The 26186-nt window shown below is 39.5% G+C and overlaps 1 protein-coding gene across 1 annotated transcript in view; it reads left to right on the top strand.

Moving 5' to 3' along the window:
* PTP4A2 (protein tyrosine phosphatase 4A2) overlaps positions 1–20214 on the top strand; it is a 28775-nt gene extending 8561 nt beyond the window's left edge. The window contains exons 2-6 of the mRNA XM_042950308.1: positions 7426–8130; positions 11685–11777; positions 15908–16038; positions 18898–18972; positions 19778–20214. Of these exons, the coding sequence (XP_042806242.1) occupies positions 8035–8130; positions 11685–11777; positions 15908–16038; positions 18898–18972; positions 19778–19886 (504 nt within the window). The 5' untranslated portion in view covers positions 7426–8034 and the 3' untranslated portion in view covers positions 19887–20214. The remainder of the gene's footprint in view (positions 1–7425; positions 8131–11684; positions 11778–15907; positions 16039–18897; positions 18973–19777) is intronic.
* The last annotated feature ends 5972 nt before the right edge of the window (positions 20215–26186 follow it).

Below are 26186 nucleotides of genomic sequence, written 5' to 3'. Positions count from 1 at the left end.
AAATTTTTTTGAGAGAGAGAGAGCGTGAGTGAGCAAGGAGCAGAGGGAGAGAGACAGTGTGGAGTGCGGAGGCCACAGTAGGGCTTGAGCTCACCCCATGTGGGGCTCGAACTCACGAACTGTGAGATCATGACCTGAGCCGAAGTCGGACCCTTAACCTACTGAGCCACCTAAGCGCCCCTAAAAAAATTTTTTTAATGTTTATTTATTTTTGAGAGAGAGAGAGAGAGACAGATGAGTGGGAGAGGCACAGAGAGAGGGAGACATAGAACCTGAAGCAGGCTCCAAGCTCTGAGCTGTCAGCGCAGAGCTCAGTCTGGGGCTTGAACCCACGAACTGTGAGATCATGATCTGAGCTGAAGTCTGTCGCTTAACCGACTGAGCCACCCAGACGCCCCTCAAATGACTATTTTGGAAAAACTGAAAACTGGCCATAGTCCTGTTACCACCGTTTACATTTTATTTAAATTTAAAGGAAAAATAACATTTTTGGGACAAATTCAGCTGGAGAATTGCTAATTTTTAGAGAAACAGTAAAGTACAAAATTGAAAAGTAAGTATTTTCAAGTGTGGTATTGAAAATATTTAATGCAGTTTTCATCTTATAGTTATTTGTAGAGGTAAGAATTACTAGAAAATGACAAGTACTTCTAATCACTAGGGCACATACAAATTTGAAAACCACTCCCTTTTCATTTGAGTGGGAACAGAGCCCACAGGACTTCAGTAAATAACGGTCACTGTTCTCAGAAGCAGGTGCGATTGTTGGTTAATGACTTTCCTTTCTGAGTGGCAGGCCATGTATCTCAGGCTGGTTCTGAAATGTTAAGATACTTTCCCACCATCAAGGTCATGATTTCTTTTTATATAAGTGATTATTGATTTCTGTACTGGAACTTGATTCTCAAGTTCCCTCCTTAAATGAGGAAGTGGAAAAGTGGGAATAACCAAGACAGTAACTATGAAACTTTTTTTTTTTTTTTTAGCAGTAAAGAAGCATCTTGGTATTTTTAGCTTGTTTACAGATATTTTGGATCCTAATTTGTGTAGAATTTAATGATACCTCTTTCCTTATCAACTCCCTGCCACTGTAGTAGGGGAGGGGAGGGGAACTAACATTAATTTGAATTGTCTAAGTTCACGGATCCAGATGTATACAATTTTAGCTTGATAAATCAATTTTAGCTTGATAAATGGCAACCATCGAGGGATGAACAAAGTAGCCCAGAGAGTAGAACTGTTGTCTCTACAAGGCTCTGATGAGTTGGTAGGGTATGAAAGAAGAGTACGATTTCAGTTTGAGACCAGGTAACTAGAAGATTCATTAGCGAAGTTGAGTTCTCCTTAATTAACAAGTCTTTAAGATACATTTTCCCACAAATGGTCAGGATGCAGTAGATACAGAAGTTTCCCTACTCTTCTTGCGTGGTGTTGTGGTGATTTTATGGTCCATTGTTTGAATAGACTCAGAATATTAAGTTAGGCTTCTCTGAGTTCTTGGAGTTACTAAGGGCCTTCTTTTTTCACAGACCCCACATCCAGTCTGGACAGATCTACCTCAAAGTATATCTTGAAACTGATCCCTCCTTATCCTCTACTGTTATTACCATGGTCCAAGCTATTTCTCTCCTGATACGGCTAGCAGTGGTTCCTACCAGATCTCCCTGTTTCTGCCCTCACTACTCGTATTATCTGTCTCCACATAGCAGCTAGAGTGGTCTTTTTAAACATAAGTTGTCAATCTTCCTTGAAACCTTATCATTTTTCTTGGAACAAGACCGAAATACTTACATTGACCTTTAAGGCTCTCTTATTTCTCTGACCCTATTCATTCCACTGCCTTCTCTGCTCTGGTAGCACTAGCCCCCTTGCTGTTCCTAGAACACTCCAAGCATGGCCCCACCTCATAACCTTTGCAACAGCTAATCCCTTTTGCCTAGAATGCTCCCTCAAATATCTATTTGGCTCACACCCCCAGGTCTTGGATAAAATGTCACTTTTTTCAGTGAGGCCTTTTCTGATAGCCTTATTTAAAATTGGAATCCCTCTCTTTTCTGGCACTGTAGATTCCCCTACTTTGCATTTTCCTCTGTAACAGTGGCATAGTTTGTCTTTTTCTGCCTACTAAAATATAAGGTCCACCCTGACAGGAATTTTTGTTTACTGCTCTTGCTGCATCTATAAAAGTATATGATGCATAGGAAATGTCTAATATATACTTGAATTATTAATAAATTGTTAATTAGCCAAATTGCAAGGAGGATGTCTTAACTCTTCAGAAGAATGAATTCTTTACCGTTGACAGATTATTCATTTCTAGTTTAAGAGAAGTGCTGGTGTCTTTGTTGAAGTGAGATGAATTTGTTTTAGGAAGAGATTGTTGCAAGGTTTTAGCCTTATATGCAGTATAATGCTTTCATGTTGCCTGTTTGTACAAACCAAGCTGACTCAAATTTGCATGACTTCCTGTAGAATTTCTGGTAAGAAAAGCAACAGTAAACGTATGCTTACTTGTTTTTCTAGACCTTTGCTCTTAGATTTTTTCTTAGGTCTAGAATTCTTTATTGTGCATTTATGTTATAATTTACTGTTTTAATTTGGTGAATACTGGTGTGACCCATCAAATTAGAGGGTTTATTGTATTATTTAATTTGGAAATAGGGGTAATTTCTCAGTGGAAAACTTGATGTGAGTGGATTGACAGGATTTTTAAAAGGATGCCTAGTAGGTTTGGGTTGCCCTCAAATTCTGTTCATTGATGTTTGAACTTAGAATTACAGTTGCGAAAGAGGAACCTGAATGTTACTCAATAATTTAATACTTTTTTTTAAAGTTTGTTTATTTTGAGAGAGAGTGCACATGCATGTGTGAGTGGGAGAAGCGGCAGAGGGAGAAAGAGAATCCCAAGCAGGCTGTTAGTGTGGGTCCATCTTGGGGCTCAATCTCACAAACACTAAGATCATGACCTGAGCTGAAATCAGGAGTCAGATACCTAACCAACTGAGCCACCCAGGTGCCCCAATAATTTAATATCTTTAACAAAGAAGAAAACTGTCTGGAATTGTGTAGGTACAGGCCTGCCTGGGACAGAGTGTCCCTGCCTGGGACAGAGTGACTAGCTCTCTCTTAAGGCTCTTTGTAATCCTATGGTTATAGCACTGTTGAGAATGTAAATTGTAGTTTTTAGTTTTTGGGGGGCTGGAGGGAAGAGAGAGTATGCATGTGTGGGAGGGGCAGGGGGAGAGAGAGAGAGAGAGAGAGAGAGAGGGAGAGAGAGAATCTTAAACAGGCTTCACAGCCCAGCGTGGAGCCTGATGTGGGGCTCCATTTCACGACTGTGAGATCATGATCTGAGCTGAAATCAAGTCAGTCGCTTAATGGGCTGAGCTACCCAGGTGCCCTGAGAACGTAAATTGTAAATCATTGTAGGGTTCTTTATCGCCCTAGAATTACATTTTAATTAAAAAGTATATTTATTTATTTTTGAGAGAGAGAGAGTGACTCGTGTATGCACAAGCAAGGGAGGGGCAGAGAGAAGGGGACAGAGGATCTGAAGTGGACTCTGTGCTGACAGCAGAGAACCTGACATGGGGCTCGAACTCATGAATGGAGAGATCATGGCCTAAGCCAAAGTCGGATGCTTAACCGACTGAGCTACCCAGGCATCCCATACCCTAGAATTTTATAAAAGTAATATATATATATATATATATATATATATATATGAAAAACAAAACATTTCAAAAGGTATGTATTATGGTAGAGTAATTCAGAGTTCTGGCCTCCAGCTCCAGTCCCTTCCACCCCCTAGACAACCACTGTTACTTCTTTGTAACTCTCCAGATAATTGATGGGTATGAAAGCTGTACAGCACTCACAGATATTTCTGTATATATTGTTCATACTATCATGTGCTCTTTTCACTTATTAGTCTCTTAGCCATCTTTCCATATTTCACATAGATGTGTTTTATTCTTTTTAACCTCGGCATAGTTTTCCTTTTTAAGAATATACCATGATTAACTGATGGTTATTGTATAATTTCATGTATTTTGGTTTTTGATTCTCATCTAAGTAGATGTTAGGACTAGACTTGACACAGGACATTTAAACTCTAATACACTGCTTTTCAAAGCTTTAAGTAGTCTCTGTTGTGTTACTGACTTAGTCTTTCTGGCAGTACACTATCTTAGCTTGGTAGGCCTCTGCTTGCTTGTTTCCAGTCTCCTCTTTATTCTGTTTTCTCTTTCCCTCTTTCCTCTCTTCGTCTCCTTAATTTAAAACGGTTGCAGGGGGGCACCTGGGTGGCTCAGTCGGTTAAGCGTCCGACTTCGGCTCAGGTCATGATCTCACAGTTCGTGAGTTCGAGCCCCGCGTCGGGCTCTGTGCTGACCGCTCAGAGCCTGGAGCCTGCTTCACATTCTGTGTCTCCCTCTCTCTCTGCCCCTTCCCTGCTCATGCTGTGTCTCTCTCTGTCTCAAAAATAAATAAACATTAAAAAAAAAAAAATTAAAACGGTTGCAGGGCGCCTGGGTGGCTCAGTTAAACTTCTAACTTCAGCTCAGGTCATGATCTCACAGTTCGTGAGTTTGAGCCCTTGGTCAGGCTCTGTGCTGACAGCTCAGAGCCTGGAGCTTGCTTCGGATTCTGTGTCTCCTTCTCTCTCTGACCCTGCCCTGCTCCTGCTCTGTCTCTGTCTCTTAAAAAAAAAAAAAAAAAAATCAAATGGATTTTTCTGTCACAGACCATTCCTTCTAATCCTGCAGTGAAGTTACCATCTTTTGTTAAAAATGGAAATGTTGTATAGGAAATGTCCCAAATTCAACATTTTAAAAGTTAAGTTCTCTAAAAGATAACATTACTTAATTAATGCCAGTGAGACAGTTTTAGAAGAAAGTTTTCCTGTAAGATGTGCAGGTGCTAAGTTTATGCTGAAATAACAGGCCTTTGTAACTTTTGAGTATTTTCCAGCTGTGGTGAGTTGTTTATGATTTTTTTACAGACTGCTTGTTTTGTGTTCTTATGTCTGTTACAGGAATTAACATTAGTTTATCTGAATTGACAGGTGCAAGAGCATTTAACTGTTGATGTGTAGTTGAACTGGGGAGGGGGGCTGGAGAAGGAGCAGAAGCTTGTTTTTATCATGTATCTGTTAACATTGATAGAACATACTGTTTCATTTGGCAGAAATTCCTTTGCTGGGGATCTCAGTATGGTGTTAAGAATTGAAAATCTAATAACGAATTATCCTTATCCTTGGAAGTGGTCCTTCTAAAATGAAGTTGGAGGAGTAAGATGGGATAACATTTGTTTTGTTTGCTGAGCAGACAAACACTGGAGACTAGGTAGAAAACTTAATGCTAGAGCTGTAACCTTTTAAGCCTGGCCATCCCTACAAAGCAGGTCTTTCAGTGCTTTTCCTCAGCTGACACACATATTAGCTGTGATAACATCGTTAAACCAAAGGGATTCAAACAGGTTAGAATTTCCTTGTGTTTTGCTTTTCACTGCATGCAAACCATTGTTGAGTGGTTACTTTAATAATCTTTTCTCCCCTTATTTAAGGTCACAGAGTTGCAGATCAACATCCAAGCAAATATTTGAAGAAAAGTTACAGTTGCATGAAAAAAAATTATGACTTGAAAAATATGTGGGTTCCTCCTAGTCAAAATTGGAAACATGAGTGGAGTTAGGAGATCTGGGTTCTTGTCCTTGATCTGCTACTTATTAGGGATGTGGTCTTAGTTAAGTCATTTTAATCTGCCTCCCAAACATCATCCCCCTCCCCGCCCCCCCAACCAAAGGTCAGAGTAGTTGCTAAGTTTCTTGTAGCTTTAAAATTCCTTGACTGCACAGGGAGTAGTACTCTATGAAATGTGTAATCTAAGGTGGCTGTGTTTTGTGGTTAGAGTTAGAATTAGGAGTTGGGAAAGTGGTGGTGTATATTCTTGTTTTTCTTAGTTTGAGTATAGAAGTTTCATGTTTTTACTGTAGTGTATAACTTCTGCTGAGGTATTGAAGTTCTTAGAATGCCATTTTGGATTTCTTATGTGTTTTGTGCTTGTGTCCATGGTTAACATAGTCACAAGTATGTCACTGACAACAAAATACAGTGCCATAAGAATATCATAAAAAGATGACTTGTAAATAGAATAGGTTGAAAGTTTGTAAGCTTAGGTTCTTTCTTAGATGTATTTTAGTTTCTTCCTGAAAATGGTTCTGTAGCCATTATCTTCCATGTCTTTTTCTATCTGGTCAAATCATCTTTTCAGAGACTACTAAATAAGCGTTTACTGGTGGCTGAGAAGAGGCAAGTGAAAGAACTTAGACCCTGTCCCTATTTCCAGAGCTATGCATTTATTTAGATTTATTTATTTGAGTAATCTCTACCCCCAAGGTGGGGCTCCAACTCCCAAATCCTCACTTCCAAACCCTTACGGACTGTGCCAACCAGGCATCCCCAGAGCAATTTATGATTATCTTGATACTCTGACTGAGCTAACTATAAAGGTTACTGTGTTTCAAAGCAGCAGGCCCAAAATAATATTAAAAAATTCTGCCACTTTTTTGCCTTGTTTTGGGGATGGATTAATATTTGGGCAGAAGAATGCTGTGTGAATCAATGACCTTTAGATGCTTTGTACTCTGGAGATAAGAGATGTGATGTGAGAAATAGTAAAGAAGTAAACTGGGCTAGAAATGAGATGATGGGATTCATGCATTAGTTGAGGTAGCAGGCATTATGTGTGGTACATTGGAAAAACATTGGATTAACAGAAGACATTTACCTAGACAAGTCATTTCACTTTTCTGATGCTCTTTCCTCATTCCTTCTAGGTAGCAATAAGTACTCAGTTGTGAGGAAAATAAGCTAATTTTTCAAAAAGTACTTTATGGACTAGTGTTATAATTGGGGGCCATTGCATATCCTTTGGATAGAAAGAATTCAGTCCTCAGAGTGGAATTTTGGTAAACATCCTTCATCCATTTACAGATGTATCTTATTTTAAGCAAAGTGTGTCTATGAAAGACTTAACCATCAAAGCAGAAGAATAAGATTGCTGTGAACTTTACGAAGAGCCTATGGATGGAAGGTTCTTTAAGGATCTTTTAGTAATTATTTTAAGTGAATTTAAAAATTCAGTCATTTAAAAAATGACTTGAGTTACAAATAATCTTATTGACACAGAAATTTTGCTGAATCCCGTTTTAGAAAAGAAAAAACACACTTTTGAATTTTGGACTTTTAAAACTCTTGGTATACATTTTTATCCTAGTCTTCATAGATGACAGTAATTAAAACTTGGTGGCATTTCAGCATTTCAGAGCTCTTTGGGCTCACAGAGAATGTATTCATGACTTTGAGCATCATGTTTACTATGCTGTCAACCTCCACTTCATTTTATTTCTGCTTTTCTCCTCTAGGTTTTTCGTTGGAATATACGTTGCACATTTATGGCGATTCTGAGCGTGAGGGCAGACTTCTGCCAGGCTCAGCACAGCGTTTTCGCTGACAAGTGAGCTTGGGGCTTCTATGTGCCATAATTAACATTGCCTTGAAGACTCTGGACACCGAGACTGGCCTCAGAAACAGTTGGCTTTTTTTTTTTTTTTTTTTTTTTTTATTGCAAGCATATTTCTTTTAATGACTCCAGTAAAATTAAGCATCAAGTAAACAAAAGTGGAAAGCAACCTACACTTTTAACTTGTCTCACTAGTGCCTAAATGTAGTAAAGGCTACTTCAGTTTTGTATGTAGTTGGAATTTTTGGAGTCCGAAGGTATCCATCTGCAGACATTGAGGCCCAAGTTGAATTTGGATTCAAGTGGATTCTAAATACTTCTGCTTACCTTGAAGAGAGAAGCTTCTTAAAGAATAAACAAGTTGAATAGAGAAAACACTGATTGATACTAGGCATTTTAGTGGTCTTTTTAATGTTTTCTGCTGTGAAACATTTCAAGATTTATTGATTTTTTTTTTTTCATTTTCCCCATCACACCTACACACGCACGCTCACACTTTTTATTTGCCATAATGAACCGTCCAGCCCCTGTGGAGATCTCCTATGAGAACATGCGTTTTCTGATAACTCACAACCCTACCAATGCTACCCTCAACAAGTTCACAGAGGTAAGATTGTAGTATGGTCTACTTTTTCGGTCGATTTATAGGTAAAGTTTCATTATAAGTGAACACCATTAGTAAAGAAATCTCTTACCACAAAGCCATTTATTTCTGTGATTGGAATATGGGTGGTCATCCTTCCCAGTCTCTGTTTAAATTGGGTTGAGTTAATTATAACAATTTTTTTTTTAGAGTTTATTTATTTAGAGAGAGAGTGAGCAGGGGAAGGGCTGACAGAGAGAGAGAGAGAGAGAGAGAGAGAGAGAAAGTGTGTGAATATCTCAAGCAGGCTCTGTGCTGTCAGCGCAGAGCCCAGGGCAGGGCTCGATCTCACGAACCATGAGAACATGGTCTGAGCCGAAATCCAGAGTTGGGCACTTAACCAGCTGAATCACCCAGGTGCCCCTACAACAGTTTTTAAAAGAACACTTCTAGAATTTGGGGAGATTGTCTAGTGCTGGTTTTTTTAATATCCTTTTTACGTAATTAGCAGTTCTTTTGTCAGATTTTTAATAATAAAAATAATGTTTATTGAATACTTAGTATGTACCCAACGTTATAATCAGTCTTATAAAAAAAAAAAGCGCAGTTTTAGGCGTTATATTATTTACTACTCAGAATAGCCCTATGAGGTATAGGTACTGTTATTTTCTTCCTCTTACAGATGAGGAAATTGAGGTTCAAGGCAATTTGGTAATTTAGTAATTTGGCTATAGGTACACAACATATAGTAGAACTGTCTCTGACCCTGAAACCCAGGTCTGCCTCAAATATTCTAGCCACTTTTGATAAAAAGCTACTCCAGAACTACTTACCAGTCGTAACTATCATCTACAAGGATCAAAACCTTATGGGGAGGAAAGGTATTATAGGTAACATTTTTATGTCAGATCTTTCATTTTCTCTGCTATATTTATAGAGTAAACTTAGCTGGATGAACTCCTAGGGATTCTAAATCTACCCCTCTCATTTTACAGATAGCAAAATGGAGTTCAGAAGAGGTTTTGACTTTCATAAGGACACAAATATTTACTATAAAAAACTGTACCATAACCTTTCAGTGAATGGCTACTATGGAGTTCATTTTAATAGGATTTTATTTGTATTTTGAAGTGTTTTAAAATTACTGACTCCATGTAATAGCAACAACTTTTCTGAGTCTGTTTTAGAAGAAGGCCATTCTCTGAAAAATAAAGTCCTTTAGCAATTAGAATAACTTTTACCCTTTAGTTAACCAAATGATGGACACTTGTAGGATATCACTGTTCCTGCTTATTTATATTTATAATTCCCTGAGCTTCTTAACTGTGTGTACACAGTGTGTAAGTTGATTCCAGGCCTGTGTGCCCTTAGCTTGTTCAGTCACCTTTAAGCCTGGTTGAATTATGTGATACTATTTTCAGCCTGTGGATTCCTTGGCCATAGACTCCGAGAGTGGCAGAAGCCACTGTCCTGCAACTATAAAAAGATGTTGGTGACCCATTGAAGATAGGTAGTCACTGGATTAGGCATTACTGGAGAAAATTTTCATTTTTTGTTAAAAAATTTTTTTAAAATGTTTATTTATTTTTGAGAGGGAGAGAGAGCAGGGGAGGGGTGGAGAGAGGGAGACACAGGATTGAAGCAGGCTCCACGCTATCAGGGCAAAGCCTGACGTGGAGCTCGAACTCATGAGCTGTGAGATCATGACCTGAGCTGAAGTCAGACACTCAACTGCCTGAGCCACCCAGGCGCCCTGGAGGAAAATTTTTAAAGGAGCAAGGCTTCTGGCTGTAATTATATGTTTGTTGGCTTTATAACATGATACCGCTTTTTAATCTTAATTTCAAAATTACTTTTGTTTCCTTTTATTTTTTAAAATATTTTATTATTTATTATTCATTAAAAAAATGTTTTTGGGGCGCTGGGTGGCTCAGTCGGTTAAGCATCTGATGTTGGCTCAGGTCTTGGTCTCGCAGTTTGTGAGTTCAAGCCCCGCATCGGGCTCTGTGCTGACAGCTCGGGGCCTGGAGCCTGCTTTGGATTCTGTGTCTTCCTCTCTCTCTCTCTGCACCTCCCCCGCTTGTGCTCTGTTTCTCTCTGTCTCTCAAAAATGAATAAATGTAAAAAAAAAAAAAAAAAAAAAAATTTTTTTAAATAAAAAAAAATGTTTTTAGGTTTATTTATTTTGAGCGAAAGAGAAAGTGCAAGCAAGGGAGGGGTAGAAGAAGAGAGAGAATCCCAAACAGGCTCTGTGCTGCCAGCGCAGAGCCAGACGTGGGGCTCGAACCCTGAAACTGTGAGGTCATGACCTGAGCCGAAACCAAGAGTTGGATACTCAACTGACTGAGCCACCCAGAAGCCCCTTTAAAGATTTTATTTTTAAGTAATTTCTGTACCCAACATGGTGCTTGAATGTACAGCCCCAAGATGGAGTTGTATGCTCTGCCAGCTGAGCCAGCCAGGCATCCCACTTTTTGTTTCTTTAAATTAAAAAAGCAGTGGTACTTAGTATGTAAAAATCAGAAGATACATATAAGCAAAAGACAGTTTAGGGTTGCCCGGGTGGCTCCATTGGTTAAGCCTTTGGCTTTGGCTCAGGCCATGATCTCTTAGTTCATGAGTTTGAGCCCCACATTGGGCTGTCTGCTGTTGGCACGGAGCCCCGCTTCGGATCCTCTGTCTCCCCTCTCTCTGCCCCTCCCTTGCTCAGGTTCTTTCTCTCTCTCTCTCAAAAATCAACATTAAAAAATTTTTAAAAAGACAGTTTAAAAATACTTAACTCTTCTTAATACCTGTCTTCTGGATGGTTTTCTCCACATATATGTATATATTCGCTTACGTTCATATACATAGGATCACATTATATTTTATCATCCCCCCAACCTTCTTAGTATTATTTTTATAGCTGTCACAGTATTCTGTATGGATGTACCATACTTTCTTTTTTTTGTAATTTTTTTTTTTTTAATGTTTTATTATTTATTTTTGAGACAGAGGGAGACAGAGCATGAACAGGGGAGGGTCAGAGAGAGAGGGAGGCACAGAATCCGAAGCAGGCTCCGGGCTCTGAGCTGTCAGCACAGAGCCTGACGCGGGGCTCGAACTCATGGACCGCGAGATCATGACCTGAGCCAAAGTCGGACGCTTAACCAACCGATTGAGCCACGCAGGTGCCCCATGCCATACTTTCTTTAACTGTTCCCCTGTTTTTGGACCATTAATGTTTCTACCTTTTTACCATTCCAAACAGCCCATGCTGCACATGTTGGTACCTAAGTCTTTGGGTGTATATTTAATTACTTTGTTACTATAAATTCTCAGAGGTAGGATTTCTAGGTCATAGTGTGTGTGTGCTTTCAAAGGTTTTGTGACAGGTTACCAAACTGCCCTTTATAAAGGTGAATCATAATGATGCTTCCATTAAGAACTTGAGTGTCCATTCTATATGTTGCCACAATGAGAATGATTTTGATCTTTTGAGAGTGATGTCTCATTGCTTCAATTCGTAATTGTATGCTTTTAAAGTTTTGGTTGCAGATTCTAAAAGTAAGTTCCCTTGTATTTGTTTTTCTTCAAAGGAACTTAAGAAGTATGGAGTGACAACTTTGGTTCGAGTTTGTGATGCTACATATGATAAAGCTCCAGTTGAAAAAGAAGGAATCCACGTTCTAGTGAGTGTGTAGTGTTTTCATTTTTCATTACGAACTACTAGTAGTACCTTTTAAACATAGCTGTTTTGAAAACTGGACATTCAGTATGCTTTTTAAGCTTCTAGGAGGTACAACGTTGATAGCAGTCTTTTAAACTTTTTATATTGGCAGTTTTGTTCATTTGTGCCCTTAAAGTCTATATATGCAAAGTATTTTCAACAAATGAAAAGCAAAATTTAATGTACACTTATTTCAAGAAAATGGAAATTTGATTTTGTTTTCTCTAGGAAATTATTGCAATATTTAGTTTTTGTTTCTAGGCTACTGTTTTGAATCTAGCTGAAAGTAATTTCCATCAGGAATTAAGTCACGTGGAAATACAGTTGACCTTTGAATGCAGGGTTAGAGACACCAATCCACATATGACTTTTGACTTCCCCAAAACTTTACTAATAAGCCTACTGTTGACCAGAAGCCTTACTAATAACATCAACAGTCCATTAACACGTATTTTGTATGTTATAGGTATTATGTACTATATTCTTACAATAAAGTTAGCTAGAGAAAAGAAAATTTCATTAAGAAAAAATAAGAGAAAATACGTTAAAGTACCGTACTCTGTTTATTGAAAACAAATCTGCATGTAAGTGGATCTGTACAGTTCAAATGCATGTTGTGTGAGGGTCAGCTGTATTCTGTCTCACTTTGCAAATGCTATTTGTTATTTAATGTTTTGTGGATAACTTATAGGGGACAAAAAGGTTGGAGAAGAGGTTAAGAAGGGAGAGGGAGAAGGCATCTTGCTCTAGAGTAATCAGCATAGGTTCTGACACGTTTTGGTGGGCTTCTAACAAGCTCATGTGTGATTAGATTTATTTATGCTCAGTTTGAGCATAAAGTGCTTGGAATTATTTTAAATTCCTCCTTAGCCCCTAAATACACTATTTCATGTATCAGAAACAGGAGCATTAGGCTATTTTTCCCTAAATAATTGTCTAAATTGCAAGAGCATGTAATGAAATGACCTTGTAGTCTTAGGTGTCTTAGAGCTATTTGATTTGATTGTGGGAAGACACTGTGGTGTTGTAAGTAGTTGTTTAGGAAAAAAGTAATAAAGAAGATATTGGTACAAGGTTATTTATTGAGAGGTACTTTTGTAGTCTTAATGCATTGGTCATCCGTGGTTGGAAAGTCAGTTGCAAAGGAAATAAATGCCTTCTTGGTAAGGCAGCTGTCTCATATCTGATCTGTAAAGTTTCCTCGCCTTCATTTTGGTGAAAACATAAAAACAAAACAACCAAGCATTAGGTTTTTTTTTTTTTTAAACATTTATTTATTTTTTATTCTGTTTATAAATTTTTTTTTAATGTTTATTTATTTTTGAGAGAAAGAGTGCAAGTGGAGGAGGGGCAGACAGAGAGGGAGACAGAATCTGAAGCAGGCTTCAGGCTCTGAGCTGTCAGCACAGAGCCCAGCGTGGGGCTCGAACTCCTGAACTGTGAGATCATGACCTGAGCCAAGGTTGGACGCTTAACCAACTGAGCCATGCAGGCGCCCTGTTTTTTTAATGCTTATTTATTTATTTTGAGAGAGAGGGAGAAGTATATGTGCACTTGCGCACAAGCTGGGGAGGGGCAGAGAGAGAGAGAGAGAGAGAGAGAGAGAGAGAGAGAGAGAGAGAGAGAGAATATATCCCATGCAGGCTCCGCACTGCGAGCACAGAGCTCCACCTGAGGCTCAGTCCCATGAACCATGAGATCAAGACCTGAGCTGAAATCAAAATTCAGGCGCTTAACCAACTGAGCCACCCAGGTGCCCCCAAGCATTATGTTGTAAAAAAAAAAAATGTATTTTAATAGTATGGCATGGTAATAATTTGCTTGCATTCCCATTTCTAAATGATTTTAAGGTCCTCTGGCTGTAAATCACTGGGGAATAAGTAGAAACTTGTATAAAATGTAGCCCTGTGTTAAAAAAAAAAATGTTTTTTTTTCTGAAACTAGGCTAAATACAAGTTCTTTTTCCTATGTTGTGAGTATGATCTCCAGTGGCCAGATGAGAAATCCGTTTTTGACAGATGGCATGGGTCAGAAAATGAACTGTGGGTTGACCATAGTCTGTTTGAATCAGTAATGTTGGTAAACACCTTTATGAAAGAGAAATGAACTAAAGAACTTGAACTAGTTTGTAGAAGATAATGGTAGGGCTGGGATTTATGTTAGGCCCTTAAATCTAGGCTATTGTTTTGTTTTTGTTTCAAATAGCTGTGATCAGATAAAATTAAAGGTCTAATTTAAGCTTATAAAAAACCAGAACATTTAGAATTAAGCTTGGAATTTCTTTCCTTTTCCCAGACAGAGATTTTAAGTGGATCGTTAATCTACTTTTGGTAGGTGAGGAGGGTTTGGAACACTTTATAAGGGCATATCCCCAAAATAAGACTTTTCAAATCCTTTGACTAATGTTCTTACAAATCAGAGGCATATTGGAAGACTAATAATGGTAGTTTCATTTATGTCCATCAGTTTGAAGTTCAGACCATTCTAAATTATTTTAATGATTTTTTTGGTAGAGACTGCTTATATAAGTGAAGCATATTTCATATTACTGTTACTTAACTAGGTACATTTTAGGAAGTATTAGAGGAAATAAGCTCTCAACTAAGGCACTAACTTGTTTTACTGCTATTTACAGTTAAACTCTATGGTGACATTTTTAATGGTAACACTGACAGCCATTTAATAATGGGGTGTAGTTGACAAATCAAACATAATGTGTTGTCATTGCTAATGGGCTACATGAAATGTTCTAGTGGTGCCCATGAGTGTAGAATCAATTTAGTGTTCTGTCACTTTTCTTTTTCTTTCTCTAGTGTCTTAAAGTGTCCTTATCCAATCTCATTAGGATAATCTTATGTTTAAAAAAAATTCCCAGTGTTTTTGCATTTCTGTCCTTGAAGCTAGATGGAAGAGAGAGACTGCAAAATGTGAATTCCCTTCCCCTTTTTTTTCTTTTTTAATAAAGTTTATTTATTTTCAGAGAGAGAGTGTGCACCTTGCACGTGAACTGGACAGAGGCAGAGAGAGAGAGGGAGAGAGAGAGAATTCCAAGCAGGCTCCTCGCTGTCCAAGCAGAGCCCATTGCTGGGCTCGGTCTCATGTACCTCGAGATCACGACTTGAGCCGAAATCAAGAGTTGGACACTTAACCAGCTGAACCACCCTGGCGCCCCTCCCCTCTTTCTTTAAAGCTGATTTATGTTGGTTTCTTAGGTCTTTTGCTAGGTAGAAAGGAAGATAAACCTCTGCCTATATGATAAATGCACATGGGGTTGGTCTTAATTAAAAAGCAACCTAAGGGGCACCTGGCTGCCTCAGTCAATAGAGCATGCAATTCTTGATCTTGAGATTGTGAGTTTCAGCTCACTTTGGGTGTAGAGATTACTTAAAAAACAAAAAACCAAACATGCACAAATTGGTGAATATAAAGAGAAAGGGATACTTAAGAAAAAGTTCTCCATTTGCTCAGGACCCTATCGTCTGGTCTGTGCTTGTTAAATGGGATATGTATACTTTAGGCAGAACTTTTAAAAATATTTGCTACTTGGCTTTTTTTTTTTTTTTTTAATATATAAGCACAAAGATGGTAGTATATTTCTGTTACGATATGCCAACTACTGGTGATTTCTTGAGAGTCTTCCTCTAAAGGAAAGACATCATAACTTAGAGCTATTTGAGGGGATAATCCTCAAAATATTTGTACAGGTCAGATGGTATTCTTTGCCAGAGTGGACATTTACATCATACTGACAGGTGTTTATCCTCTCTTTGTCTCGGCTTTATAGTTTTCTCTATTATGTCTAATTACTGCTTTATTCAGATAAAATATTTGAGGAACGCTGGTTTCTCATCACTCTGATAAAAGATCTCCATCAGATAAAACTAGATGTTTACAGTGCTGACTACATGTATTTGAGAAGGAATTTTGGTCTTGGATCATTTTTCAATAGTGATCAGAATTGCAGTATTAAGAATAGGTATATAAAGTACAGTTAGTTCCCTTAAATCCCCGCTGTGTACTGTGCAGCTATTCTGCATTAGATATTATCCTGGAGAAAATAACAATTTAATGTAAAAGATCTTTCCTTTCCAGGATTGGCCATTTGATGATGGAGCACCACCCCCTAATCAGATAGTAGACGATTGGCTGAACCTGTTAAAAACCAAATTTCGTGAAGAGCCAGGTTGCTGTGTTGCAGTGCATTGTGTTGCAGGATTGGGAAGGTAAGCTCTTTCTTTTTTGTCTGTGAATTCATTATCAAAAACTTCACTTTGGTAGAAATTTGTATTTATGACACTAAATATTAATTTGCCTGAAAGAAAAGGAAATGAGAGCAAAAACTGGTGTAGATTTCTTGAGACAGCTTTTTGTGTTTCATTGGTTGTCTGATTCTAATGCCATAATAGGTTTAGTAGATGATCACTCAGAAATTGTTTTGAAACTGATTCAATGTAATTATCTTATTTTATTTATTTATTTATTTTTTAATTTTTTTTCAACGTTTTTTATTTATTTTTGGGACAGAGAGAGACAGAGCATGAACGGGGGAGGGGCAGAGAGAGGGAGACACAGAATCGGAAACAGGCTCCAGGCTCTGGGCCATCAGCCCAGAGCCCGACGCGGGGCTCAAACTCACGGACCGCGAGATCGTGACCTGGCTGAAGTCGGACGCTTAACCGACTGCGCCACCCAGGCGCCCCTGTAATTATCTTGAGTTAAAAAAAATATGGTCTTAATTCAGTATTTTTTTTCCTTCTCTTTATTTCACATATTCAATTTTTAAAAAAAATATTCGTTTTTGAGAGAGTGTGAGTGGTGAGTAGCAGAGAGAGAGGGAGACACAGAACTGAAGCAGGCTCCATGAGCTGCCAGCACAGAGCCTGATGCTGGGCTCGAACTCACGGACCGTGAGATGATGACCTGAGCTGAAGTCGGACGCCTAACTGACTGAGCCACCCAGGCGCCCCCTTATTTCACATATTCAAAGGCTTAGGTCTTTGAAATAGGCAACAAAATGAAAATAATTTTAGATTTTGAAGAATCTATATGGGGTTAATTTTGGATTGAGATGAATGGGAAGTTAATAGGTGGAGAGAAGATGGCTGAGCTTCAAACTCCTGAAAGGAGATGTAGAGAGAATGAAAAATGATGTTGATTTCAAAGCCTTTTTCCTGGAGCGCTGTGTGGAATGGTGCCGCAACACTCTCATCGGCAGCAGATTAAATGCCAGTTTATGACGTGCACTTTGACTCAGAACATTAGTGCAGGCTGCTCTTGCCTCAAGGTGGTGGTGACTCAGGCTGTTACCTCTGCTTAGCCCTTTTGTTTGCTGTTTTCCTTTTTTTCCATATCAGTGTCTTACAGTTTCTTCTTCAGGGTCAGAAGCTTCAGTCTTTATTCTGAGGGTGAAGGTAGTGTTCTAACTGGACTTGGCAGTTTTGTAACTAGTACCTATTGTAGCAGGTAGTCCAAAGTTGGTGCCAGGTAGTAGATTTTTTTTTTCTTGTTGCAATTTTGTATATATATATAGTTTTTAATTTTTTTTTAATTTTATTTTTTCAAATTTACATCCACATTAGTTAGCATATAGTGCAACAGTGATTTCAGGAGTAGGTTTCCTTAGTGCCCCTTACCCATTTAGCCCCTCCCCCCCCCACACCCCCTCCAGTAACCCTTTGTTTGTTCTCCATATTTATGAGTCTCTTCTGTTTTGTCCCCCTCCCTGTTTTTATATTATTTTTGTTTCCCTTCCCTTATGTTCATCTCTTTTGTCTCTTAAAGTCTTCATGAGTGGAGTCATATGGTATTTGTCTTTCCTTGACTAATTTCACTTAGCATAATATCCTCCAGTTCCATCCACGTAGTTGCAAATGGCAAGATTTCATTATTTTTGATTGCTGAGTAATACTCCATTGTCTATATATACCACATCTTCTTTCTCCATTCATCCATCAATGGACATTTGGGCTCTTTCCATACTTTGGCTATTGTCGATAGTGCGCCTATAAACATAGGGGGTGCATGTGTCCCTTCGAAACAGCACGCTTGTATCCCGTGGATAAATGCCTAGTAGTGCAATTGCTGGGTTGTAGGGTAGTTCTATTTTTTAGTTTTTTGAGGAACCTCCATGCTGTTTTCCCGAGTGGCTGTACCAGCTTGCGGTCCCAGGTAGTAGACATTTTCAAACATCATTTCCCTTGTTAGATTTTTTTTTTTCTGTGTATTATTTTATTGTTAAGGAGTCTGCTTCTGTGACTGTCATGAAGCCCAAGCTGGGTTCACAGTAACGAGTCCTGGAGGTAACTATATCTCACTCTGGACTCTCTGATCAGGATCCAGTCTTCTGTCTCTCCCTCAGCTGAAAACACAGACTCCCTAGGCCCCAATCCCTGCCTTCCCATTCCTGGAAGATGCCAAATCCAACTATGTAGGAGGCTTTTTCAGAGGAGACAACTTTGTCTTCCCAGAAGACAAACCCTCTCCTTTGCTTTATGAGGCAGATAGCATCTCCAAACCAAGGACAGGTTGGGACCTGCTCAGGCCTCAACGTCCCTTGTTAGATGTTTAAAAAAAAAAAAAAAGATACTTATATAGAAAACTGTTTGTAAATACCAATTTTCTGACACTCTCGTAGCTCACAGAAAGGATTTTGTTGAAGAAATGTAGCACGTTTTTAGTATTTGTTGAGGAAATGATATTAAAATGGATTTGTAATGAAAATTCTGAGATGCTTAGTATGGATGACATACTTGTTCACTTATTTTGCTACAGTACTGGTTAAAGGCCAATGAAGAATTTTTGATGACATATAATGTGAAAATTTGAGATCTAATGTGACGGTGCTTTAAATAAAGATCTCTTAACGAGGTGTAGAATTTAGTGCTTTACTAAAAGTGGGTAACACCATAGACCCTATCATGATACAGACATTTGTATAAGGAGAATAGCAGCTATTTTAGTACACGGAAAAAAAGGGAAGCTCAAACTTCGTGTTGTTTTGGTAATATGTAATCCTGGGTTAAAAAAAAAATCCTTTAATTCCAAAGACTTGTGGATATTTACAGATGCGTTTCTCTCTATAGGGCACCCGTGCTGGTTGCACTTGCTTTGATTGAATGTGGAATGAAGTATGAAGATGCAGTTCAGTTTATAAGACAGTGAGTAGGAAGTTTTATGTTCAGAAACACATAAAGCAAGACCATACAAGAAGAAGGAATTACGGAAAGTACCCTTTTGTAGTATGGAGTAACTTGTTGGTTTAAAATATTGTTTGATCAAAGAAATCAAAAGTGCTAAACTTGTAACAGTACTGTTGGCTCCCAGATTTAAAGATTTTTTAAGTTAAGTGGCAAATTTGGACGCTAAAGAATTTGCCCAATATGGCTTGAATATCTAGGAATCTTTAAAATGAATAGGTAGTAGAGTCTCAGAGATCGAGTGACTCTTTTAGTGGATGTCCAAAACACCTTTCAAGTGCAACTATGACCAAGAGGCAAGGAAGAATCTATAGAGGAGCAGTTAATCACTTAAGAATCTTAAGTGACCTGTTCAGGCACAAAATCGGGATGGTAGTGCCCAGACAGAATCTTGGCATCAATCTGGAATAATGGGCCATGTTGTTTTGTTGTCCAGAATTCTTTGGCAGTTAATACCTTGTCCTTTCCCTTTCAGCCTTTTCTTTAAAAAAAAAAAAAAAGAAAAGAAAAGACTGTGACAAGAGGTCATGAAATGTATGGTAGCAGCTCTAGGAAGGTGGCATATTTCAAGGAATGCCATCTGTGCCTGCTGCTTCATTTAATACTTGGTCATTCATCAGCCCCTTCTCTTAAGAAGTGATACTGTACAAGGAATATGCTGGTTTTCACAGCGTGAAGTTAGAAAAGCCTTAGGCCATAAATAATGCATTTCAGTGAATCAGATAGCTTTTTTCCATGATAAAGTTTGTCATTCTTGTATTTTCAGAAAAAGAAGGGGAGCATTCAATTCCAAACAGCTGCTTTACCTGGAGAAATACCGACCTAAGATGCGATTGCGTGTCAGAGACACCAATGGGCACTGCTGTGTTCAGTAGAAAGAAGTGTAAACGAAGGCTGACTTGATTGTGCATTTAGAGGGAACTCTTGGTACCTGGAAATGTGAATCTGGAATCTTAACTGTGTCACCAAAGTAGCGATGGATTCAGTACTCCTCAACCACTCTCCTAATGATTGGAAAAAAGCAAAAAAGAAACCCCTCTAGAACATGAATAAAATGTTTAAGAAAAGAAAAAGAGAAAGAAAAAAGGGATTAATTCAGTGAAGGATGAGTTTGCTCCTAATTGTTGGAGTTTGAATTTCTGTCAGAATTGAATTATATCAAAATCCCCTGTCTTTTTTAACTTTTCAAACTAGGTCTCTAAGGAAAACCAGCAGAACATTACCCTGTGCAGAACCATCTGTTTGGGGAGCACACTTTTCCATTATGCTTGGCACATAGGTCTCCCTGTTGTGGGACTTTCTTTCTTTTTCTTTTTGGTGGTGGTGGGCGTATATTTTTCTCTTCTCTTCTTTCCCCATCCCCCCACCCCCACCCCCCACCCCCCACCCCCGATACAAGTTGTAGATGGAATAGGAGAAGCCCTTGTTGCTGTAGACGTGTGTGCAGTCTGGCAGCCTTAAGCCCACCTGGGCACTTTTAGAAAAAAACAAACAAACAAACAAAAAAAACCAACAAAAAAAAGAAACAAAAAACACCAAAAAAAAAAAAAAAAAAAAAAAGCAGTGGCATATATATTATATGATCCAGGTGGTTTTTAGTCTTTACTGATGATGGGGTGTTCATGTTAGTTTCTTTTCTTGAAAACCCTATTCAACATTAGGCAATGTAGCCAAGAGCCTTTTGTTTTGGTAAATTAGTGGGGAAATGGCATTTTAAAAAGAGTCTTTCTTCTCAGAGAACTTAGCTGAGAGTCGAATTCTTCTCTTTTCCAACCAATGAAGCTAAGTAGGTATCCCAGAAACTTTTGCTTTCTGAAGGGGAGCGCTCCAGGCCATCACTAAAGGTGTGTCCAGGCGGAGAGTGAGCATACTTTGTACATCACCGAAAATTGTGGGTCGTAGCATTACTCTGATTTTCTGTCTCATGATATCAGAGAATGCCGATAGTTTGAAATTTTTATTCAGGATTTACTCGTACTATGAATTTTTGAGAATGGTGGAAGGAGTAACAGCAAAGATGGGGTATTTTGGACTCGAGAAATGCCTGTGATGCATATTTTCCAAACTGCCCCCTCTATGTACAGTTAAGTTTAACCACTGATTGCCTTGTTATTTTCTTACTAGGTTCTTATGAGATTAAAAAAAAAAATCGCTGGTTCAAAACCAACAATGCCTAGTGAGTATGTGTCCACAGGCCATCCAGGGTGGCAGAGAGACCTAAAGCAACCCAGTGAATAGCAAAGGGACTGTGTTGTTGATGAAATGGTGTAGTATCAGTTTTACAGATTCTTTGCTGGGTTCATTGTGCTGATCTAGAGAAGCTGTTTTTCTGCTCTTCTGCAGAAAGCAGTCGTGACCGGGCTGCACTCACAAAGCAAGTTGAAGGACACCATCCAGGGCTCTTGCACCCTTCATCTAAACATTACTTAATAGTGCTCTGCTGCTAAGGATTTGAATAAAGGCTTAGGGTCATCTTGTCTTGCTGGAATTTGCTATGCAGAGCCATAAACTTCCCATTTTTTTTAGGATCAGCTAGGCCAGTAGGAATGGACCGGGACCTTGTCTCACACTGATGATACCTCAGACGTTGGCTGGCTATGTGAACTGCCTATTTCCTGTGCCGGAGTTGTTCTGATTTTTAACTAAATGAAAGTATGTAGGTTCTCTCCTCCCCCATCCCTGAAAACAAAACAAAATAATGCTTTTTGAAATTGTTTCTAGAATTTTAAAGTGAAAAATGATGGTACTCTCCAAAATTCTTTATTTCAGAACATTACAATAGATTCCATTAACGTAGGTTCAAGATCAGAACAGCATACCATCTAAACTCAGACTGTCTGTTGACTCCAAGGGTTTTGATCAATACAATAACAAACTTTTTCCCTTTGACATGCTCTGATTTTTGTTGTTTGTGGGGAGTGTGTGTGTGTGTGTGTGTGTGTGTGCGCGCGTGCGTGCATGTGTCGGGTGTATATGTGTGTGCAGTGTCCAGCAGTATCAGTGCCTGCCTGAGTTAGGAAAATTACATTCCTGGTTCTGTATGAGGAGAAGGGTGTATAAAGCGACAAGAAACATTATCCCTCATTTTGTTTTAAATTACATACTAATGTTAATTGTTCTCAGAACTGGATTTTCTTCCTCAAAATTAAAAGTTTTTTTTTTTCTTTTGGATTTAATGAAGTATTGCTAGCTGAAGCCAGTTTGACATGGTGAGAGAGATGTCAGACTGATGAAAGGTGTGCAGCCTGATTGAAAACCAAACCCTGAACCCTTTTAAAGAACAATAAAACATATTTTACATGCTCTTTGTCTGTGTATTGTTCTCCACCCCAGGTTGAATTTCATTTATGTCTCCTTAGAAAACTAAGTATTCTCAAGGTCTGTTTTGGATCCTGCTAATTACTGCAAGGAGGTGAAATAATTAGAGGCTGGGAAGTTGAAAGATTTCATGCCACCCAGGTGTTCAATACGGCGAACTTAACTGCAGCTGGGATACATCTGGTACATTTCGGGGATCAGTTCTTGGACACAACATTGTAGGAATTCAGCATCTTATTCCACGGGATTTTTTTTTTTTTTTTTTTTTTTTTTTTTTTTTTAAGCTACTCGGGAAGAGGTGGGTTCCCAATAACTTGCTGGCTTTTAGGACCAAAGGATTTGTTTATACCATAGGTTTTGGTGAAGCATTGCAATTTTTTACTTGAACTCTTAAAGAACAGTAAGGAAGGAGGAACATTATATATCCTAGGTCTGGGGTGGGGAATTTCCTTCAAACCATGGGTCAGCATCCATCCATTCATTCAGAAAACAAGCTTATCTGCTAGGGTACTAAGGACGAGAAGACAAGACACTGTTCGCACTGTGAGGACCTTAGTTTAGGAGAGGAGTTAGATCTGTAGATGTTAAGAACAGAGTAAGCAGATACAGTACTGTGTGACTTACAGTTCATTGAGCCTCCTCCCTGTTTTAAAGTTCCCACCTTCTGGTCTTCATTATCTAGCTTCCATTCAGTGGGCTGTTGTTCCATTCACTTGGCTACATGGCAAATTGCCCTGCCGCATCTCTTGCTTCATTTTACTTGCCTGGCTAACCTCCATTTTTGGTGAAGTTCAGTCCGCCCCCTTATTTGCACGTGTGCACTTGTGCAACTGGACATGCTGACTCCGTGTCTGTGTTTAAAGTCGTGACCTTAGATAGACCTTAGTACCGTCTGACAATCCTGCTTCATTTCTCTGATTTATTTACTCCTTGACTTTCCCCGAGAACACTTAAATGTTAATTCTTTCCCCCTTGTCTCAGTTTGCGGCCTCCCCCGCCCAGACTAAGAAAATAGAAACAAGGAAATTTCCGCAGGCTCCTGCCTGATGGCATCTCTACTTACCTACATGCAACTCTGTTTGTATGCTCAGTCTTTCCTTTGGTTGTATGGACAGATTGTCCTGGCCCTTCTTCAGGCAAGCTCTAACACTTGTGTACTAGATTCCATCACTGTTCAAAGGGCCCAGATCCAGCCATTCTTCCTTCTGTTCATTAACTTACCTCTGCTAGATCACTCCTGTCAGCCTTTGAACGTACTATTATTTCTTCCATGTTAAAATCCTGTTTGACCCACACTCATCCCCTTTGCTCTTTACAGCAAAACTCAAAAGGGTTATGTAACTGTACCCTCTACTTTTGTCTTTTGAACCCATTCCAATGAAGATTTTGATTCCACTGAAACTGCCCATGTAAAGATCACTAGAACCTCTGTGGTACTTAATCCATTGGTCAATTTTTTTTTTTTAATGTTTATTTTTGAGAGAGAGAGGCACAGAATCCGAAGCAGGCTCCAGGCTCTGAGCTGTCCACACAGAGCCCAACGCAGGGCTCGAACTCAAGAACGGCGAGATCATGACTTGAGCTGACGTCGTACGCTTAACTGACCGAGTCACCCAGGCGCCCCAGTCCAATGGTCAGTTCTTAATCCTTACCTTTTTTTTGACATGTTAGCATATGACATAGTTAATCACTCTTTGAAATGCTTTCATTTATTGTGGTAGGAGGAGTAATGCCTCCCAACCCACTACCCCATGTTCATACTCTAAATCCCTGGAACCTGTAAACATGTTGCATGGTAAAAGGGACTTCTGGCTGTGGTTAAAGATCTTGAGATGGGGAGATTGTCTTGGATTATCTAGATGAGTCCAGTCTAATTGTGTGAGTCCTTAAAAGCAGAGAATCTTCCCTGGCTGAGATCAGAAGGAGATGGGACTAAGGAAGAATGGTCCGAGAGATGCAGTGTCACTGTCTTGGAAGATAGAGGAAGGGGGCCTCCAGAATCTGGAAAAAGCAAGGAAACGTTCTCTCTTAGAGTCTTCAAAAAGGAACTCAGCCTGCCCATGATTTAGGCCCATGTGGGACATCCTACAGAATGTAGGATGATAGATTTATGTTGTTTTAAGCCACTAAGTTTGTGTTAATTTGTTAACAACTGCAATAGAAAATGAACACAGAGTTTTGCTTTCTAGGACAGATCTCCTACTCTGAGGTTTCACCTAGTTTAGCAGCCACACCTTAGTCTGAGGTTCTGGTTCTTCATGATCTCCACCTCTGCTTTATCTACCTGGACTCTATTCTCTGGACTCCAGACCCATTATTCAAAACCTACTTGACATCTCTCATGGATGTTCCATAGTTCAGACAATTTCAATTCCTGCTCAACTTAACTTCAGTGAAACCTTCCATGACTTTCACTTTAGAATTGCCCCCCCCCCCCCATTGGCATGTTCTACTGTGTGGCTATGCTTTAGTCCTTAACAACCATTTCACAAACTTTGTCTCTTTCTGCCAGCTCCACAGGGCACAGGGGTTTTTGGTTTCGTTCACTGTATCTTCACCTAGAACAGTGCTTGGCATGTACCGGGTGCTCAGGAATGGTAATAGATCAATAGATAAATGATGGTATTATGGAGAATGAGTGACAATCTGGCCTGGAGCAGGTTAGGAAGTTCCATGGCGGTCACATTTGAACTGGGCTTTGACGTGTGAGGTAGAAAAGGCTGTTGCATGAGGTAGCACTTGACGTCCACTAGGATGGCTAAAATAAAAAATAAAAAAAAACGGTGGACAGTGACAAGTCCTGGCAAGAGTGTGGAGAAACTGGAGCCTTCATACCTTGCTGATGGGGATGGACAGTGTGGTGCAGCCTCTTTTGAAAACAGTCTGGCAGGTCCTCAAAAAGTTAGACATAGAATTGCCATATAACCTGGCAATTGCAGTGTATCCAATATCAGTTCTAGATACATACCCAAGAGAATGGAAAACATGAGTGGTTGCTTGGGGCTGGGGTGGGGGTGAGGATGTGGAGTGGCTGCTGATGGGTATGGGGTTTCTTTCTGTAGTGATGAAATGTTCTGGAATCAATAGTGATGGCTGCACAACACTGTGAATGTACCGAGGCTGGGCTTTGAAGAAAATACATTTCAGGCAGGAAAAACAATACAAGGGAGTGGATAAAGAGGAAGGTATGTTCGGGAGAAGTGGCATGATTTGATATCTCTGGAGGGCATGGTTTATGCCAGGCAGCTTTGGTTGTCCTGAGATTCTAGGAAGCGTGCTAGACACTCCTCTCTTGTGCTTCCCTCTCCATCCCCAAGGCTACAACTAATTGGGTCAAGAGATAGACAGCTGGCCCAAAGCTAACCAGCGGCCCGCAAATTCTTACTTTTAACTGAGGGAGACTCTTGGATGTTGAGAAGCCAGCAGGGCCGGTGCATATGTTGGGTCATAGGTGAGCTGAGTAAACACAGGACAAGGAGGAGGATGGAGTTGCAGCTTAGGGAGCAAAACATAAAGACGATGGCCCGGGAGCTGGGTAGAAATGCCTTGGCCCCAGCCAAGTTCCACTTTGCCATGAGGCCTTCTCGGTGATTCCTGCCCCTTCCCTTGTCCCTCGTGTCCCTTGTCCCTAGTTTGTGTCCGTTGCTTCATAACCAACAGAGCCTAGACTTTGATGATACAAACGGCGTGTTAAGTGCTGTGACCGAAGCACCCATAGGAGGAGAGATGATCTAGTCACTAAGTATTTGAGTACCCACCACTTACTACACACTGTTCTAGGCACTGAGGATATGGCAGGAAATGCTCTGCCCTGACAGGGCTTAAATTCTAGCTGAGATGAAAGGATAAACAGGTAC

This window comes from Panthera leo, chromosome C1 (genome assembly GCF_018350215.1).
Source record: "Panthera leo isolate Ple1 chromosome C1, P.leo_Ple1_pat1.1, whole genome shotgun sequence".
In the NCBI taxonomy this organism is placed as follows: Eukaryota; Metazoa; Chordata; class Mammalia; order Carnivora; family Felidae; genus Panthera; species Panthera leo.
This window is presented reverse-complemented; position numbering and strand designations above follow the sequence as displayed.